Below are 20308 nucleotides of genomic sequence, written 5' to 3'. Positions count from 1 at the left end.
AACATGTTCAATATCCTTAAGGGATAATCCTTGTGGTTTATATTCATGAAAGATAGAAAAATATCTGGAGATAATACATGTTGGAAGTTTTTCCCCCAATATATTTTGGATATGTTCAAAGAACCTGTCATTCCAAGCACTTGTAGCCCGGCTAATATAATGTAGTTTGCACTTACACTCTATTAAATACTGTACATCAGAATTGGATTTACAATTGTTAAACTCTTAATGCTAATTTACATTAACTCTATTCTATTAAAATGTAACACATCTATCAGTAATAACATCACAAGTAAAGAATAATCTTTTAGCACAACTAAAACAGGAGCCAATCAAACTGGTGTGAAGTGAAAAGTAGAATTCTAATATACTAAAATGTATTCTTACTTCATTTCTTAAGGTGTTAGCTTTCTTTAATATCACTGAATAATAATAATAATAATATTACATTACTCAAAGTCACTTTTCTATACATCAAAATATGGTATATTGAAATATATAAGAATTAAAGCAAATTGAAGAAAAGGAAAATATCCAACACAATAAAAGCCTAAAGTTCTGTCGGTGTTATGCGATAGCGACTACATTACTTTAATGTTATTCCATCATTTTGAAGTGCTGTAACTAGTAGAGAGGTAAGTAAGACGAGCTAAACCTATAGAGCACAATACGAATAATGCAGGGTTGGTGCAGACATTTTGGTAATGACTACCATTGGTTATAAATTTCACCTATGAGGTACATAGTGAGGCAATCATGTTGGGTACATTGTGTAGTATTACTCTGGGTGTAATAGAATAGAATAGATGATAAAAAAATGGGTGGTTGTAGTCAGGGCCGCCGAGAGGGCGGGTACTAATTAACCGGACCTGGGCTTGCCGGAGGGGCCTGGTGGGGGTCTTGGTCTGCCCCCCCTCCCTCTCCGTTACTGCCGGGCAGCAGCACACACCTACAGCATGTGCTCAGCTGACAGCGCGAGAGGTCATGTTGAGCCTGCTGTCAGCACAGCACATGCTGTAGGTGTGCTGTTGCTAAGGGACGGGGGATGGTTTTTACCACCCTAAAACATTTTTGGGGCATGGCCTAATTGTGGGAGGTGGCCACACCTCCAAAATTTCACCAGGGCCCGGCATACCTCTCAGTGGCCCTGGTTGCAGTGTCCTATGAGCCATAGCATAAATATCAGGTCCATGCATGTTTCACCCCATCCACGAGGGTACCAGGTGAGGCAGCCATGTGGGACGCACTAGGATGATTATGCTCTTGGAGATCAGCCATACAAGGACCTAAGGCTCTTCCATACCACCTGCAAATTTCCTGGAATCCCTAATAGGCTTTGTCGCATGCATGAGCAGCATACATTTGTGCTGTGCAAGAGCTAGGGAGTAATAAGGGAAGGCGAGACTTCTGAGGATCAAGGATGAAAAGTGCGGCCAAGGGCTATGGAAGCAGTAGGATTTAAAGGATCTTATTTAGGTAATGGAAACTTAGGTGTTTCAACCGGCCACTGGAGGGTCTAGTAGTGATTATGCAGGCAGAGTTGCCTAGGGGAAGCAGTAAGCAGCAGGGTGCAGCACCATGAGGACTTCTGTTAGATAAGTCCCCACATGGAGGTAGCAATATGGCAGCCACAGACAGGTTCCTGCATTTCCTGCTCCCACTGTCATACTCCATACAACCAATGGAAAGGGTGTCACCGCTCAAAGTACAGTGTAAAGGGTTCCAACACTCCATCCAATGTAGGTAACAAGAGGTTTGTATTCACTATTCTTTTGTATGAGAATACAAATGTCACTTTTTTTTTCTATTTAGACTGTGGTATACTGTATGTCATCTCTTTCAGAATAAGCTTCCAATAATGTTTTATGATTAACAGTTCTGGACTACATTATAATTCTGACCACCATTTATATATATATATATATATATATATATATATATATATATATATATATATATATATATATATACACAATTATTACAATGTATGATATGACTCTATATGTAAGATTATATTTGCTCTTATTAAGATAAGTAAATTTATCAATAGATTGTGTGTCCACATCCCAGATAAAAATAAATTGTCCATATACTTTAGCTGTATTGGAGCACTAGATTATCTCACATAGGTCATCCTATTGTTCAAAAACAACCCATAATCAGTTTGGCAAAGCGCAGAGCAAATATAGTGCCCATGGCAGTCCCAATATGCTGTAAATAAAAAGTGGAATAAAAAACAAAAGTTATGTGACAAGCTGACTTCAAAAGAAAAATAAGCTACAATATGCCTCTTGTATATTTATATTATGATCCAAAAAGCTTAAAAATAAATAAAACCTCTCCAATATGGAATATTAGTGCATTTTGATTTTTTTTTTATCATAAATGTTTTTATTGAACGCATCTCAGGTATACAGGATGTAATCAGACATTAGTACAAATCAAGAAAAACAATAATGGATGACGAGAATGTCCATAGGGTTTCAATAAATAACAAGTATAGCCTCTAATCACATTCAGCATGCAAATCATTGTGAGTTATATTTTTTCCCCAGGATTAAAGGCAAATTCACATCTTGTAACCATGTCTCACTAATTGTTTTTCTTACTTATTTTTGTTAAAAAAATTTTTTATAATCTTAATAAATAAATTTGTTAGCTATGTGATCTATTTGACAGAGTGTATGAATAAATGATATGAGATAGCCCCTTCATGCATTGAATAACAAATTCACACACAATTTAGTTGTACACATTATTTAAGATTAGTATTATAATATCACTACAGTAATAAGGTAAACTATATATTCTCAGCAGTTTACATTTTGCTGTTATAGTGTTAAGATTTTCCTGGAGTGCCATCTAATTATTTCTATGTATAAAGATAGATTTTTAACGTTGTCTGCGTTTGGAAATTCCAGAGGGAAGTTCTTGAAACATGCTTTTCACTGCAAGACACGATACAATTGTGCTGGTTAATGACTGGAGCAGAACCTATTTTTAGACAGCTTGTAACCTTGAATGAAATAAAGATTAGAACAGCCTTTACTATGTAAGGAAACAGCCACCTACCATTGTACGTAATGATCTCAAGTTTTACTGCAAAGTTTTTGAGTATTGAGGGTAGTACAGTACTTTGAATATCTCTCCAGTGGTTTGCATGCCAGGGGCATGTACAGTAACTGACTCTTTCTGTCTCTTTTGGGGGGAAATTTCCTGCATGAATTCTTAATATTTGTATATATTAGACAAGTTACAATCTAAGGGTATAAATCAGACCTGAGCTTTGGGCTGCTAATTTTTGTAGCCCTGCAATCAGGTATACGCCACCCCGCCAGAGTGAAATTCCAGCCCCGTACAAGGCTGCAAATTGCATTGAGATCTGTGCATGGTTCTGTGTTAAATATGTGTAAAAGTTAAAATAAAAAAAGAAATGTCGTGGGGACTCCCCTCCTGAGCATAACCAGCCCAGGGCTCATTGAGCCAGACATGGTTCCAAAAATACACGGGGTAAAAAAGTGTAGGAGTCCCCCCTATTTCTGAAACCAGCCCCGGACTCTTGGACTGGTCCTGGTTCCAGAATATTTTGGGACAAAAAAACTGGGAGTCCCAGTTTTGGAACCAGCATTGGGTTCCAACAGTCCGCGGTGTCATGCCACAGTCAGGGGACACTTTTTATGTAAGTTCTCCCGGCCATATCATGCTCACCATGGCTGGTCAGCTTTGCACACGGTACCTGCAGGAGTGGGGACCCCTCAATAAAGTGCCCTCCCAGATTTCACCTGTCCATGCCTGAAGCCTGGGGCTGTCCCCGGGGTCACTAGATGGAGGACGGCGGGCTGATGCGTGTAAAAGTAAATTTAAAGACCATTTCTTTTTACAGTCGAACTTCAAGTCTTAGCAGGCCTCCCCCGCATGCTTCGCCCCGGCGGCCACAAATATAAGTCAGTCTCAACTGACATATTTGCAAAGACAGGGGAAGTGATTCAATGGTTGCTGACCATCAAATGATTTCTCCTGCAGCGGGCACATGTGACGGGATGGGACTTCCTTACACATCCTCTAGCATGTTTGTGGCGGCAGGGGGGAGGGGATGGGATTTGCGGTTGGGCGGCAACACAGGGACTTGGTAAGCTGCAAGCTTCGTAAGTTTACCAAGTCAATCAGAATGACCCACTTTGTTCCAATGTAGAAGATCTGTAAATGATCATTCTTCTCAGCATTTCTAAACCTATACTACTATTAAATACATATACTATTACTAATTACATATACTATTACTAATTACATATACTATTACTAATTACATATACTATTACTAATTACATATACTATTACTAAATACATATACTATTACTAATTACATATACTATTACTAATTACATATACTATTACTAAATACATATACTATTACTAATTACATATACTATTACTAATTACATATATTATTACTAAATACATATACTATTACTTAATACATATACTATTACTAATTACATATACTATTACTAAATACATATACTATTACTAATTACATATACTATTACTAATTACATATACTATTACTAAATACATATACTATTACTAATTACATATACTATTACTAAATACATATACTATTACTAATTACATATACTATTACTAAATACATATACTATTACTAAATACATATACTATTACTAATTACATATACTATTACTAAATACATATACTATTACTAATTACATATACTATTACTAAATACATATACTATTACTAATTAAATATACTATTACTAAATACATAAACTTTTACTAATTACATACACTATTACTAAATACATATACTATTACTAATTACATATACTATTACTAAATACATATACTATTACTAATTACATATACTATTACTAAATACATATACTATTACTAAATACATATACTATTACTAATTACATATACTATTACTAAATACATATACTATTACTAAATACATATACTATTGAGCTCAATTAAGTATTGTGGTGGTGATATCAACTTTGCTAACAATGCATATGCCGCTGGTTTGCCAGTTATAAGTCACCAGAGGCCAGAATAAAGACAAAAGATGGTATAATATAATATATATATATATATTATTTATTGTTTGGGGGCGTTGCTGTATACTGGCTGGGCTCATATAAGGCATACATGGTATACTGCAGGTTATGCACTTTAGGAGGAGATAGTGGGGGCCTTGATAAAGGTCTGGTGGCGGACCGAAACGTTGGCCCTTGGCCCACTGTCATGCACTTTGCACTTTATTTTGGTGAGATGGACTAAATAAAGAAAAAAATTGTCTACTTTCAAGAAGACCGGTGAGTGTCCTCATTCTTTGTGGCTATATATTTTTATTGGCATAATAATGGTAATAGGACCTTATTCAGGTAAATTCGCTATGGCCGTTCATTCGCATGGGGACTAATGTTGTGTTACTGCGCATGTCCATATGCAGAGTGCGTGCACCCACTGCGAATAGTCAGATCGCTGGGTGCACTCACTCAGGACAGCAGGTGGGGGGCGGAGAGGGGTGTGGGGTGGCGGGCGGCCCCGTTAGCATATGTGAACACCCAGCATTTCATGGGCGTTCCCATGAGAAGTTGGGCGTGTTTATGTAAAAGATCCATTCGCAGCCAGTGCAAATGGAACGCGTCTTGTGAATGGTGGCCTGGCGTACCACCATTTGCAAGGTGGGGTTAGGTTGACTCGCAAGGATGCGAATATGCAGAATAACCCCCCTAGTTCTTTTTGCTCCTTAATTGTATTTTTTTCTTAGTTGCAGGAGCAGTGACCTCCAATGTTGGAAGAAAAAAGCATTAGCTACATTATTAAATTGTTAAATATTCTGATAATGCAAGTACCTGGCATATCTAAAATGGGTACAGTATGTTTGCTGCACACAGGCCTCTGGGTCAAGAGCGGCCTACAATGTTCACCTCCCTGCAGTCCCATGGCAACACCAGTGACTTTGAGCATGAGATTGTGCACAGGTCTCCAGGAAAAAAATCGATGTTGGACATTTTACTGATGTTTTGTGTATGTGCAGTATGAAAAATTGCTTGGAAAATGGCCACTGCACTATTTGCCTAAAAATTTGCAGACCACCTAGTGCTACAGATGCATTATCACTGCCACTTCCTGCTACAGAGTAGGTGGCATGGATGGAGACTGCACAAGGGCCTGGATGTTTGGCTCCACTCCCGGAGACCCCATATCCGGGCTTCTCCCAGAGAGGCATTATGAATCATAGGTGAGCTTGCAAAATGCTTTTCACGCATACATGGTACTTCTACCATCCCAGATCACACTCTGCCTTTTTCCTGTTATACCCCTTTCACACAGCAACTATAACCCGGTAATTTGCAGATTTTTAACCGTTTCAAAACGGTTACAGCTGCAGTGTGAACGTGACAGTTTTAAATTACCGGTTCAAGAAAACCGGTAATTCAAAACGTTTACAAAGATGGATCCTGCACAGTTCAGACCTATTATTTTTGCAGTGTGAACGGGTCTGAACCGGCATTTTGGAACCCACACAGGTCCCCCCCCCCTTGCCAGTGCTCCCCCCTCCCCTCGTACTTGCCAGCTGCAGGGTCCCTTCGGCGGATGGGAACTAGTAGCACTACTGGTTCCCATCTGCCGCAGGGACCCCGCCGCTGACTTCCCATTCGCCAAACGGACCCGCCACACACTGCCCATTCACCGAACGGACCCTGCTGCCTCCCCAGCAATGCATGGACCCCACTGCATGCTGGCAAGTACCAGGGGAGGGGGGAGCGCTGGCAAGTACCGGGTAGGAGGGGATGTGCTGGCAAGTACCAGGGGGGAGGGAGGGATGCGCTGGCAAGTACCAGGGGGGAGGGGGGGGGGAATGCACTGGCAAGTACCAGGGAGGGGGGAGTGCTGGCAAGTACCAGGGGAGGGGAGGGGGGGGGGCACTGGCCAGGTAGCAGGGAATGGGTGAAAATGGGTTCAATGTGAAAGGTACAAGAACGGTAATTAACCAGTAATATACCGTTTACAACATGCGATGTGAAAGGGGTTTAACTTGCTCTGGCCCATTTTAAGAAACGTTTCAAAAACCAGGTCAAAGCAGGTTTTGCGGTGTGAAAGCAGCATAAATGGCATATTTACCAATAATGTGTTTCATATTAAAATAATTTTGGAAGAGTTTTTGTAAAAACAAAAACGAAACTTCCTATGCCCTTAAATTAGCATTCTTTAAATAAGCAGATTGCATTTTGCATACTTGTAATAAGTGATCTGTTTCAGGTTTACTAAAAGTAAATTGTACGGCTTCCCTCCATTCCCCCTACATACCGGTAGAGCAGAGCCTGGAGTTGTCTTCAGCGATTACCCTGTTCATCTGATATAACTCATGCTCTTCACAGAGACTAAAGTTATAACAGCAAATAACACTCAGGAATCAGTGGGATCCTTCTCTGTGACCCGGTCAGCCAGTCTGTGCAGTCAGCTGAGGTACAGTGAGGGCAGAAGTACAGCGGAGGAGTTGCCATTGATGCATTTGAATTCACACTCTTTTTCGAAAAATACCCTCTCGAAGTGACGGGAGGGGATTCGCAAGCTTGGTTCCTACCTGCCACTTGTAATACATTTGTGTATTATTTTCAAATCCTGCAGTGCACATGTATTGCATCACATACCCATCCGTGATGAAGATTCTGATATGCTCTTGATAGTGGTATTTCTCTTAGCAATGAGCAGGTCAGTCTCCATATATACAAGTGTCACTGAAACCGAGTGCACAATCTCACATGCTTGGTTTGCCAGCGAGCTCAGATCAGCATCTCCCTGCCCTGCAGATTCTCCTGAGCTTACGTCAGGACTTTTCACCCTTGGGTCTCCTGATTCCTACTTTAGGTCCCATCAAATTGCTAAAAAGGTGTGTACCAAGACGACGATTTATTGTTAACGATATGCATGATAATGATATATTTAACGATATATTGTGCATATCATCTAGTGTGTACGCACTATATCATTGATGATGCGCACTCACGTGGGTTGTCGACGATGTCCTCCGCCATCTGTACATGCAGCTCAATGTTGACCATGGGGAGTATTCAGACTTTGGCAAATTTTTCTCCAGGCAAAAAAAAATGGCAATGATTCATCAATCAGTATTCAATCAATCATTTTTTGTTGAAGAGGCATGGACAAAACTAACCGCAAAAACCAGTGCAAATGGTCGCAAATTCATCAAAAACATATGGATTTGATGAAAATTTGCTGATCCATGCGGTTTTCAGCAATCAGCAGAGAGATTAATAAGGGTGAATCTAGCCTAAAAACAAGTGTAAATTGATGATTCTTCACCTGTCAAAAGTTTCTCAAGGATTGAATAACCCCCTTTATTGTTAATGACTGCATGACCTTAGCAGGGACAGGATGACCAATATCGTTAATGATATTGTTCAGTGTGTATACATTATATTATTTAACCGAGAGTTCTCTGAAAATCTTTATCAGTATTGCTTGTGGAGAGTATCGTTTAGTGGGAGTTATTCTGGTTCACTCGCAAAGGCAAATTCACTCTTATGTTCATGTGCACTGCAGGTGGGGCTGATGTAACACGTGCAGAGAGAGTTAGATATAGGTGTTAAATTGTTTCTGTGCAGGGTAAATACTGGCTGCTTTATTTTTACACTGCAATATAGATATCAGTTGAAGAACAGATCCCACCCAAATCTAACTCTCTCTGGACATGTTACCCCCCCCCCCCCCCCTGCAGTGCACATGGTTTTGTCCATTAGAGTAAATTTGCCTTTGCGAGTGAACCAGAATAAGCCCTAGCGTGTGCTGAGCTTTAGATTTGATAGCCAATCATGCCATCTTGCAATTCTTCCGAATCCACTCAGAAAGTGATGGATTTCCCAATAAACATGTGAGGCATTCGCCTAGGGTCACCACTTGCTTCGAGCAGCACAGCAGTCCCTCACGCATCAGCAGTTCACAGAACTCAACAAATGGGATTGCTCCGCAGCTAGCTGTTGTGTTTACAATTATCACATGGGACAGGAGTGTAATACTAGCCACGGTAGAGAAGCGATAAAACCACCCCTACAACCAGGTCCCTCCAAATGCTACATTTTGTTACTCTCAGTCACAGGTGACCGTATCTCTTGCACTTAAAAGTGACGTTCCATTTTTTTCCACCATTGTTGACGTGTCATAATCAGACATCAAATATAAAGAACATTTAACCTTTAGTATCCATAAGACATACTAAAGGTTAAATACATTGCTGATTAGTAAGGACACACGACACTCGGTCCATAAAATGTACTCGAGATTGCTTACTATACAATATGCCCACTCTTCAGTTGTTAGATGACTTTGGATTTTCATTTTCTGCCAAACAACATTTAGTGGTGGCAATACTCCAAGGTCATTCTGACTTGCATTATTTAGAGCTGCTTTATTTGGTGACAATCTGTTATGCTTTGTTGCGCTTCAAAATTTACATTCTCATCAAGAGTAATGGGGTTTGAGTGTAGAATCATTTTGAATTTTGAGTATAAATTCTTTATTTAAAATTCAGCAAAACCTATACATCTATAAGTGATTGGTATAACAAACAGCCAAACTGCTGCTTTAAATATAATTATTATTGAAAAGGAAATGTTTATGAGCTCTCTCTGAGCTAGTCTAATGTAGTCCTAATGTCTGTTCTTTTCCTACTCATTGCCTCTGTTATATTTATCCATGCATTATAATACTATCACTTAACCGTGTTTTCTTAATCCCTTTTCCTTTTCATCTTGTGTCTGGACCCTGACCTTCATCTGTCTTGATTACTTCACTGGCTCCTGAATTCTGTTTTGTTTGAGTCCATGTTTTAACCCCCTGTATTACTTCTACTGTCTAAAGTGTCCGACTAATCTCCAATACTTATCTTTCTCCATAATCATATGTCAATGAGATGACACATAATCGTATTTGGCAACAAACTGACATTTCCATATGCTGTTTTTGGTAAAACTAATAATATAACGTTTGTATTCTTGTTGCTTTTTTTTTTTTTAACTCGCACAAATATTTGTATGTTCTAGGACGTATGAAATAAATATCCTTTACTAGATCAATGGAATGTAGCCTAAGTAATATGCAAAGTGAATATACATGATGCCAATCAAGGGGCACATACTATACATCTGCGACTGCTTGGCGCAATTCCTTGCTCTGCCAATGGCTAGCTTGGGGTTTCGGAGTAATCCAACATGATGGATTTCCCCGACTCGCTTCTGCTGACCAAATATCTACCCACAGGGGTGCAACATTTATGCAGTTACATTCTACTAGATCGGATGGCATTTTGGTAACGTCACATACAAAATGTAACAGTTAAAGAAGAAAGGCATTTTTTAATAGTGAACTAATGACCATTTTTTGTAATTTTCATTTTTTATGACTGTTAATTTTTTTACTTTTTATTTTGTTACACTTTAAGAAAGCCAAATGATGGGGTATGACAGCACAAGGGTTCACAAGCATTGTGTTGACCACTACCTTTTGACTGTCAACCAGTGGCGGTTCTTACCATTATGGAGGGGGAGGGCTGCCACAATGCACCCCCCCCCCCCCCTGCTGCCATCCCGGGTCACTGCCACCATCCACGGACACCGCACGCACCCCTGTCCTTGCACTGGGCTATTTCATGCGTAGTAACGTCATACATACTGCGCATGGGCTGGCTCAAGCCTCCGGGGGCTATCTTTGCAGCAGCCCCGGAGACTTGATCGGGTTCCTAGTTCCAGTATTGCGGACCATACTGCACATGCGCAGAACCCGTTTTGGGCTCATCGCCGGACCATACACAATGGGCGGCTTTGAGCTGAAAGCTGTTTAAACCTGCTGTTTTGAATGACTTTCAGCTCAAAGTCGCCCAGTGTGTATGGACCTTAAGGGTTGAATACAAATGTGGTGTTTTAGTCCCTGCTAGAGTAGCAACAAATTCCCTTGGTCCTTCCTCTTCTGATAATTGTTGGGCTGCCATTGACAGCCCAATTCAAACGGAGATTATTCATGTTCATCTGCATGACAGCCATAACTGGCAACTGTAAATAGATGGAAGGTATATAGGTGTACAGTATACAGCCTTCTGCCCAACTTCTATGGCCAGTCAGGAATAAGTTAATGAATGTATTTCAAATGCCACTTTTCTCATTCCACCTATACCCTGATTAATAATTAAAGACCTTTTAGCCATCTCAAAATAGTTCTTGGATTCCTTCATCAATCCCAAATACGAAACTCATATGCATGAGAATAGACGGCTCATTAATGCCGATTACATTGCAGCCCTTGGAGTCAATACTTTCCCCCCTGGGTTTAGAAAAATGACATCCTGGTTCAGTCTTAGGATACATGATCTTCTGGACAGCATGTGACCAGCTATAGAAACGAAGGGTTCTAAGCTTCACTTCCTCGGTACAATTTGCAAGTAATACCCACTTTAACACCCCAAAAAATGTCACGGTTATTGCTGGGAACCATTTAGAGCAATGGGAGAGTCTGTACGTGTCTTCTAACCGCAGCATCCTGCAGTCAGTCCGGAGGTTGGGGCACAGGGTGTGAAGGTGAAGTGCTGCATCCAGCGGCGTAACTATAGCACCGCAGCCCCCGCCACTGGGGGGGGGGGGCGCTGTGCATGTGGGGGCTGCGGTGCTATAGTTAAACCCCCCCTCAATCCCCCGCAGACTTACCTATCGCGCTGGTCCCGGCGGCTCCGTTCTTCTGCTGAGGACCACCACAAAATGGCCGCCCCCATATAGCACACAGTTCTCTGAAACTGTCTGCTGTATGGGGGCGGCCATTTTCTGGTGGTCCTCAGCAGAAGAACGGAGCCGCTGGGACCTGCACAATAAGTAAGGCTGTGGGGGATTGAGGGAGGGTTTGCATGAGCGGCGGGGTAGGGGTAGGGGTGCTCGGCGGGGAGGCGACGGGGGGCGGGGCGCCCCCCCCTAACGGCGGGGGGCGCCCAAAACGTAGCTACGCCACTGGCTGCATCCATTAACCTAACAAAGACCGGGGATGAGCAAAGCCCAGCAGGAGATGTCCCGAGTGTTGGGCTTGCTGCCAGCATAATGCACGCATTACGGGGATCTCGGATTTCCCAATACTTGGAAATGATGCCTCCAAATGCTGGCCTACAAGACGCTGCACCCGTGTGGAGTGTTAAAGATGCTGTCCTAGGAATATCCACTGTAAATGGGTCTGACCCAAATTGGAACCTAATTCCAGATACCAGGTTGGATCTGGGATTTCGGTGTAAAAGCGGGATAAGTAACGCTGAACACAAATCTGTTCTCCCAAATATAAGCCTGTTATGTGCATGTTATATCTGAGGTCATTTACAGTAAACATTCCTACACCATTTTCTCCTTGTTTTATTGAGGTTTCAATTGCCCACGGCCATTTTTTTTTTAAAAAACCTCCTTTAGTGCATTCTATTTCCGCAAATGTAAATCCTCTTTAATGATCTACAGTGCACAATATGACCAAAAACAAAGCTATAATAACAGATATCTACATCTATATGATAAAAGATTATATCTAAACCAAACATTATATTAAACATTTTAAATCCAGACCTATTACAGAACGTTTCTTTCTACAAGAATCTTACCGGACATCGGCAGGATCTTCTGTCACCAGCACGTCTGTCTTACAGCTGGCCAAAGGACTTATTGACAGCTCCATTGGGGACACGACAAAGCTTTTACTGACCGGGAGCCATACACCTTGTCCCAAACTGTACGTGGACCTGGAACGATAAATTGTGCAGTAACCTAGAACTTATGTATAAACTGAATCAATGGGTCATTGGACAGACTGCAACTAGGTCGACAAACATTAGGTCAACACCACTAGGTCGACATGCATGAAGGTCGACATGACTGAAGGTCGAAGTGCAGGAAGGTTGATATATCTGAAGGTTGACATGGGTTAGGTCGATAGGGTCATTCACTTTTTTGTCCCGAATGTCTACATGGTCAAAATGGACACTGAAACGTAGCACCGCTTCAACTCGCATGACTCGCTGCATTCGCCATGCTTCGGGCACACTATTTTATTCTCCCACCATGACCTAGTGGATGGTAGGGCATGAAATACCGCCTATCGGCACGTCGGCTCAAAAAAGTGAAAAACCCCATGTCAACCTTTTCGTATCAATAATGTTTCTTTAGAGAAAAGTCAATGTTTTGTTCTCTTCGGAACATGTTCAGCAAACACAATAATCAGTGCATTCTAATATTCATATTAGTAAAACATGTATTTTAGGACCCAACCAATAACCCGCTGTGAACTATTAAAGATTTCTTAAGGCACATCGGGGTTTTAAACCTTGTTCCTCTCTGGTTTGCAATATACCGTATATACTCGAGTATAAGTCGACCCGAATATAAGCCGAGGCACCTAATTTTACAACAAAAAACTGGGAAAACGTATTGACTCAAGTGGGACTATCACTCGAGTATAAGCCGAGGGGGGCTTTTTCAGCATAAAAATTTTTCTGAAAAAGTAGGCTTATACTCGAGTATATATGGTATTAAGAATTGACAGTAGAGCGTGTGCTGTCTGTTTACTTGTTTGTAATAATTATTTGTATAAATGATGTACTTTGGTGGCAGAACTTAAGGTGTCCATAGATGGTGCGTTTTTGCTCATGCACAGTCGTCAAACCATCGGAATGGGGATAAATTCGCTTAAATCCGAATGAATGTGAATCACCCCCTTTCTGCAGCTGTAAAAGGCATTTCCTAAACATTCTTTTTTGGTAATTGAGAGAATTTGGGAGGTTATTATGGTTGGTGCGTAAATTTCCGAATTCTTTCGGAGCGGACCGCACGCCACGCTGTGCGGACATCGTACGAAGAAATGCCCACCAGACGGACTCACACTTTAAGAAGAGGGCGTGTTTACGGACAATATCCAAACCTTGCGTGTGCGGTAGACACACACATATTCTGCACGGTCTTACAGCGTCTGCATGGTCTTACCGCGTCAGAACGTACGGGAACCTGCCCGTATGCACCGATGCGGTGTATTATCGCAAAACTCACCACTATTATCGGAACTCACAAATTGGTCACATGACCCACTTATGCAATTAGGCAACATTGGTAATGTGTGTAAAAAATGCAGCCGTGCTTTGAGCATATATTTGTGTGTTTTGTAATGGTCCATTTAAGCTGCAATGGTTCCAATTGAAGCAATGACAAGAGTGTAATTAATGAGTAATGAGTAGAGGAGTGGATTGTATTGTGTTCAGCTGACATTGGTTCAGGTGCGGCCGTACTAATTGGGCGTTCCGAATGCCTAGCGCATGACAGAGTGGTGTCCGCAAAGCAATACTTGCTTATGGAGACCGCATATTTTCTGCCTTTTGGTTCGTTTGCAGTCTGTGTTCTGTCCGAATGCACGCCTACCAGAATTAGTGCACTCCCTCGTGTACGCCCATGTTTACGCCCAGTTTAGCCCACTTTGAAACTACGACCCTGTGTAGTTCTGAATGACGCCCATATTACGCCCATATTTCCCGAGTGAATGCGGTGCACTTTTCTGTACGGTATTAGTGAGAATGAGTACGGAGACCTTGCGTGGCACATGCGCATAGCGTTGCGCAGACGGCTAAAAAACGCCATCCGAAAGAATTCGGAAATTTATGCATCGACCAGAATAAGGCCCTTGGTGACATCTTCATTACTCAAAATAACCGTGGGCCTTATTCTAGTTCACTCTTTCTGACAAAATCCTTCTTAGATGGACAAAACCATGTGCACTGCAGGGGGGCAGATGTTACTTGTGCAGAGAGAATTAGATTTGGGTGAGTTATTTTGTTTCTGTGCAGGGTAAATACTGACTGCTTTATTTTTACACTGAAATATACAGTAGATCTCACTTTGAAGTAAAACCCCACCCAAATCTAATTATATCTGCACAAGTAGCATCTGCCCCACCTGCAGTGCACATTGTTTTGGCCATCTAAAAAGCATTTTGTCAGAAAGATTGAACTAGAATAAGGCCCTGTGTTTCTAGGTGCTTTTTTTAAATTTTTGATCAATATGACTTTTTTTTTAAAGATTTTAAACAACGGCCACAATGAAAATTAATTCATTTTTTATTGTTCAAAAGTTTTCTGTTAACATATTACACGCTTGTATGGTACATACAGTGATTGGCACCTCTGTTGACGCAACTAGCGCAAAAAATCAACAAAAAGAAAGGCGTGATGGTGTTCTGCCCATTGCCCTTTATAATCAGCGTCCATCTTATTTTAAGAAAGAAAATCCATATCACTCTGCAGGTTGATATCCAAATTCCATGCTTTAGTAAAGGTGCAGTGATTTATAATCTATCAATACATGAATAATGGTTTCCTTGAAGTCCATTTGTTTAAAGAAAAAAAGATTGATCTTGATGCTTCCGGCAATGGAGCGCAGAATAACATTAAGCCAAAAGCACCGAACGCAGGAAGAGCCCTTAACGAGCTACTGTAGCACGCATGTATAATACAGTAGCCTTTACTGGTTGTCACGTTCAGGGACAGATTAACAATGGGGTGGATGGAGCTGCAGCTCCAGGCCTCTACATAAAAATAGGCCCATCACCATGACAACGCAATAATCTCCAGCTGGTCACATGGTAGGCCATTATCAAGACATTGTGGTGTGTAGTGTATGGGGTCTATATGGCATCGGCCTCATCTTCTCCACATCTCACAATAGGCCCTAGAAAATTTTCGGCTCCAGGCCCATGAAACCATTAATTCGGCCCTGGTCACTTTCTACTATACTGAGGGCATACATTCCAACTGACCCACGTCCTGCCCGGGGCCACCAGTGTCCTGCGGCAGGGGGGGGGGGGAGTTGGGAGGCTCCCACCCGGAAGGGAATAGACATCTATTCAGCGCTGCAGAGGGGTGGGAAATAGGGGCGTGGCCTGAGGAGACGGTATTCCATGAGGTCACACCCCCTTTCCATAGCCCACTCCCCCTTTCCACCACGCGATGTTGGGAGGTATGCTGAGGGGTATGTGAAAGCTCAGCATGACTAACATAATTCCTATCCAACCAGCTCACAAGTAGACACCATTTCAACATATGCCTAATTTTTAATAGAAGCAAACAGAGAATAATATAATTATTTGCAAATTATATTAATATTAGTTGGGGATTTAAATTATATATATATGGATGTAGTTGCATTTAATGTTTTCATAGAATGCTGTGCTTTACCACTATGTATTTATTCTGTAGATCAGAGGTGGCCATAAGGTCGATCGCGATCTACCGGTCGATCACGGGCCTTCCGCCGGTAGATCGCGATCAGTAGTTATAGTTTTATAGTTTTACAGCCCCCGATATACTGTGCAGACTGAATGCTTCAGCATTCCCAGTAGTGCACTGCCCGGGTGCATGGGTGACGTCACCGCGCACCAGCGCACCGGCTCAGTGCAGGACTGAGAAGAACGCTGAGGAAGGCGGGAGCTGCAGACAATGCAGAGAGGCTTCAGCATCTTCAGCAGCTTCAGCGTGAGGACAGGACACTGCTGTGTGCTGCGAGGGACAGAAGTTAGTAAGAGCTCCTGTGCTCTACAATAATTAATTCAGCTCATGATTATGAAACACCTGTGCTGGAGAAAGGGAGAGGGGGGGGAGCAGACGGGTGTCACCACATGCAGCGGCGGCTTGCTTACTCACATTGTGTAACACCCTTATGTTTGTGCGCATGTTACATGTTAATGAGGGGAGGGGAGGGGGGGGGTTCTAAAGCCTGGGGACCCCAAACAAGCCAAGGATTTTCTCTAAGGTACCTTGTTCATTTATGGTGGCATGGGATAAGGTAGGGTGGGGTGTTGGAGAAGGGGAGAACAGGGACTCTTAGTCATTTTTTTATGTCCCCCATATTTTTAAAAATTATTGTTATTTTGCTGTTATTTGTGGGGAAGTGGCCCCCATGTGTCACCTATCAGCTAGGGGTGCCCGCATGTGTGCTGTATAATTCCAGGGGTGTCCAAATATGTGCCGTATAATTGCATTGGTACCCCAATGTGTTCCCTATCAGCCAGGGGTGTCCGCATGTGTGCTGTATAATTCCAGGGGTGCCCAAATGTGTGCCGTATAATTGCATTGGTACCCCCATGTGTCCCCTATCAGCCAGGGGTGCCTGCATGTGTGCTTTATGATTCCAGGGGTGCCCAAATGTGTGCCGTATAATTGCATTGGTACCCCTATTTTTCCCTATCAGCCAGGGGTGCCCGCATGTGTGCTGTATAATTCCAGGAGTCTCATACCTAAATTTGCAAGATTTCTCAACATATTGACGCCAGTAGATCACCGGTAAGTAAGAGTACAAAAAGTAGATCCCACGCTACAAAAGTCCGGCCACCCCTGCTGTAGATGATGTTACATATATATCATTTGGAAGAAATATATATATCATTTGGAATTTAAATGACTGAGCGAGCCAGCTGGGTGAGGAGATACTGAGCACTTCCGGGAGCACTTCAATAGGAAAACAAAGTCACTTACCTGAGGGTTTTCTCCGGTGCTTGCTGTCCTGTTACAAGATCGTAACCTCTTTCCAGTGTGTTATATGGCCATGGCCTAAAGACAGATTGCAATTAAGTGTTAATTATATTCTGCCATAAACCCATAAATTGTGAGGCCAGGATATTAAAATGCAATATTTTATCACAATATCATCATTTCATTTATATAACACTACTAAAATACAGTGCCAAGTGACACATAAGTTACTGTTATCAGTTCCCATCAGGGGCAGATTGTCCCACCGGGAAAATGGGCCATTTCCCTGTGGGCTGGCCTAAAACTCTTTAAAAAGGGTACGGCCGCGCTCCCCCCTGGGCTGGCTGGGCCACGGGCAGCGGCCACAGCACTTTGCCCAAATCCAAAATGGCCGCAGATCTCCAGTACCTCACATCAGGCTGGGGACGCCGGGAGAGCAAGTGGACCGGGCTCCGATCCTCCTGCCGTTTGGGTGCCATGCCTCCCTGTGAGTACTACTGTGCAGCCGCTGGCGGTGTTCATCTAGTGCTGTACTGTCTCGGTGTCTCCCTGCTGCTGCTCCTTCTGTGATGTCCGGACAGTGGCCATCTTGGTTGAGGTAGAGTGGACAGCTGCGACCTCTGCCTGCCGCATACTGACTACCTGCCGCATACTGACTACCTTCTCTGTCACCTCAAGATAGAAGCAGCAGGTGAGCCGACGCTACCACCCCCCCCCCCCCCCCCCCCGGGCGCACATTACATACCGGTGCCCCCCCCATATCTCATTCAAGCATGAAATATAGCCAATACAAGCATGGTAAATGAGAGATGTAAGAACAGCCGGGTACTTAGCAGCGTCCTATGAAATCCATCTTTGAAAACAAGAGAACCGAGAAAAGAAACTATCTGCAAATTCAAAAACAGATTCTTCAAGTTTTATAAATAATTGGTTTTATGCTAATATTCCCAAAATTAGTGTTACATTTTTGCTAAAGAAACAGTTTTGTTATTATTTTAGTAAGCTACAATGAATCTGAAAGGGTATTCTCTGGAGATGTCATTAACAAAACCTTGGAAGACTACTGAAGCAGTACATAAGCTAAATATCATCAACAGATTATTTTACAGTATGTTCATTTTGAATATTAACATCTGTGACAAGGAATCACATACACTGGATCAAGATGGAATCTTAGTCTTTATTTTGGAGCAGGTCACAGCATCCCAGGAACACAGCATAAGCAAGGGTGGTCACAGCAATGCAGCATATAGTCATCACAGCATAGCACACCCCCGGCCTATCACCTGGGCTATTCCACCATCAAGAGAAATGATTTCTGCCTTGGAAACACTTATATCAGAAGAGCACATGTGCTGTTAATTATACCAACCCTGATCACATTAGTTTCCCTTCTGCTGCTCTAAAACCTGGACCGGATCATCCACATTATGTGGAGGTAAGCTGTCCCTGCCACACATCCTTCTCTCAAGCATCACCCTAATACTTTTTTAGTAATAAGCACTTCTGCAATCAATCTTAGGGAAAATTATTGCTCATAAAACACTTCACAAATCAATAAAAGTGGCTATTTGTTTACAGTAATCTTTTGAGAAATGGGCGATAAATTTAAAGACGTATACCCCATCTTTCTTAGTAAAATAAAAAAAAAAAAACAGTTCCATTACCAGAAGGTAATGCTGATGATCTGAATAACCCTTTTGGTTCTCTTATCTGTGTGGAATATTGTAAAGACCTAGTATATCCAAAAACGTGTCCACTGATGAAAGCCACGGGCTAAGATTTTCTATGCCAGGCAGTGCAGTCTTTCCCATTGGGCATCATGGGCAGTTACACACGGGCCCAAGGATTCTAGGCCCCCCTAATGGTGAAGACGGCACTGCCCCAGAAGGGGTGGCTGAGGTGGCGGGGATCCGTGCAGCAGCAGCTGGGAGCTTGTAGCACTATTTGACGGATGGGAAGCGCTGTCTATTTCAACATAATCTTCAACTGCCACCAACCCTAGTACCAAGTTTGGACCTGGTCCACGGCAGCTATGGTTCTGCCGTCACCCAAAATTAGGAATTACACGGTAGGACCTGACAAATTCATCAGAGGCTTGGACTGGATAACAACAGACACCAAAACTAAATTATGATTTTTAATTTAAGTGGAAACACTGCAAGGCTTACAGTATATTACAGAAAAAATAGAGGAACGAAAAACCTACTGATCCAATTACACGCAGTTTGGGACAGTGGGATGGAGTGGTACCTCTCCGAGTTTCATCAGGATCAACATAGCAGGGTCCTAGTCCTGTCTCATTCCAAGATAATGAACATTTTTCTTGTGTGTCATGCACTTTTAAAATCTGCAATGCACACAGCCCCCACCTCAGGAATCTTCACTGTCACATGGGTTCTCATGGTGATATACGCAGGGGCTGGCTAATTACTCCCCCTTTTATGCTGAATAATTAGCTAACAACAAAGTTCTGACACCTAAGAATCTGGCTTGGATACCATAGACCCCCCTGGTGTCAGAGCCAACAACCTGTTTATGGATACACAAACCAGACCTTACTGATAAGGGTCTCTGTTGGGGTTCTAGGGTAAACAACTGCTCTAAAGTGTTCCGTTGATCACAGGCTGATGAGATACCATCACAACATCCTGCACATCGTAAACAGAGGGTATCGATTGCAAAGGAAGGGGATTCCATCTGCTTTCCTGCTTGAGTTATCAAAAGGGCTGGGCAG

General features: G+C 42.3%; 1 protein-coding gene across 2 annotated transcripts in view; it reads right to left on the bottom strand.

Annotated features, from left to right (window-relative positions):
* ASTN2 (astrotactin 2) overlaps positions 1–20308 on the bottom strand; it is a 349199-nt gene that overhangs the window by 152091 nt on the left and 176800 nt on the right. For both annotated transcript variants that reach the window (XM_083161032.1, XM_083161033.1), the window contains 2 exons: positions 17575–17649; positions 12667–12804 (listed from right to left, as the gene is read on the bottom strand). In XM_083161032.1, the coding sequence (XP_083017158.1) occupies positions 12667–12804; positions 17575–17649 (213 nt within the window). The remainder of the gene's footprint in view (positions 1–12666; positions 12805–17574; positions 17650–20308) is intronic.

Source organism: Crinia signifera, chromosome 9, assembly GCF_055691185.1.
Source record: "Crinia signifera chromosome 9, ASM5569118v1, whole genome shotgun sequence".
Classification (NCBI taxonomy): Eukaryota; Metazoa; Chordata; class Amphibia; order Anura; family Myobatrachidae; genus Crinia; species Crinia signifera.
Note: the sequence above shows the minus strand (reverse complement) of the source record. Positions and strands in the feature narration are given on the sequence as shown.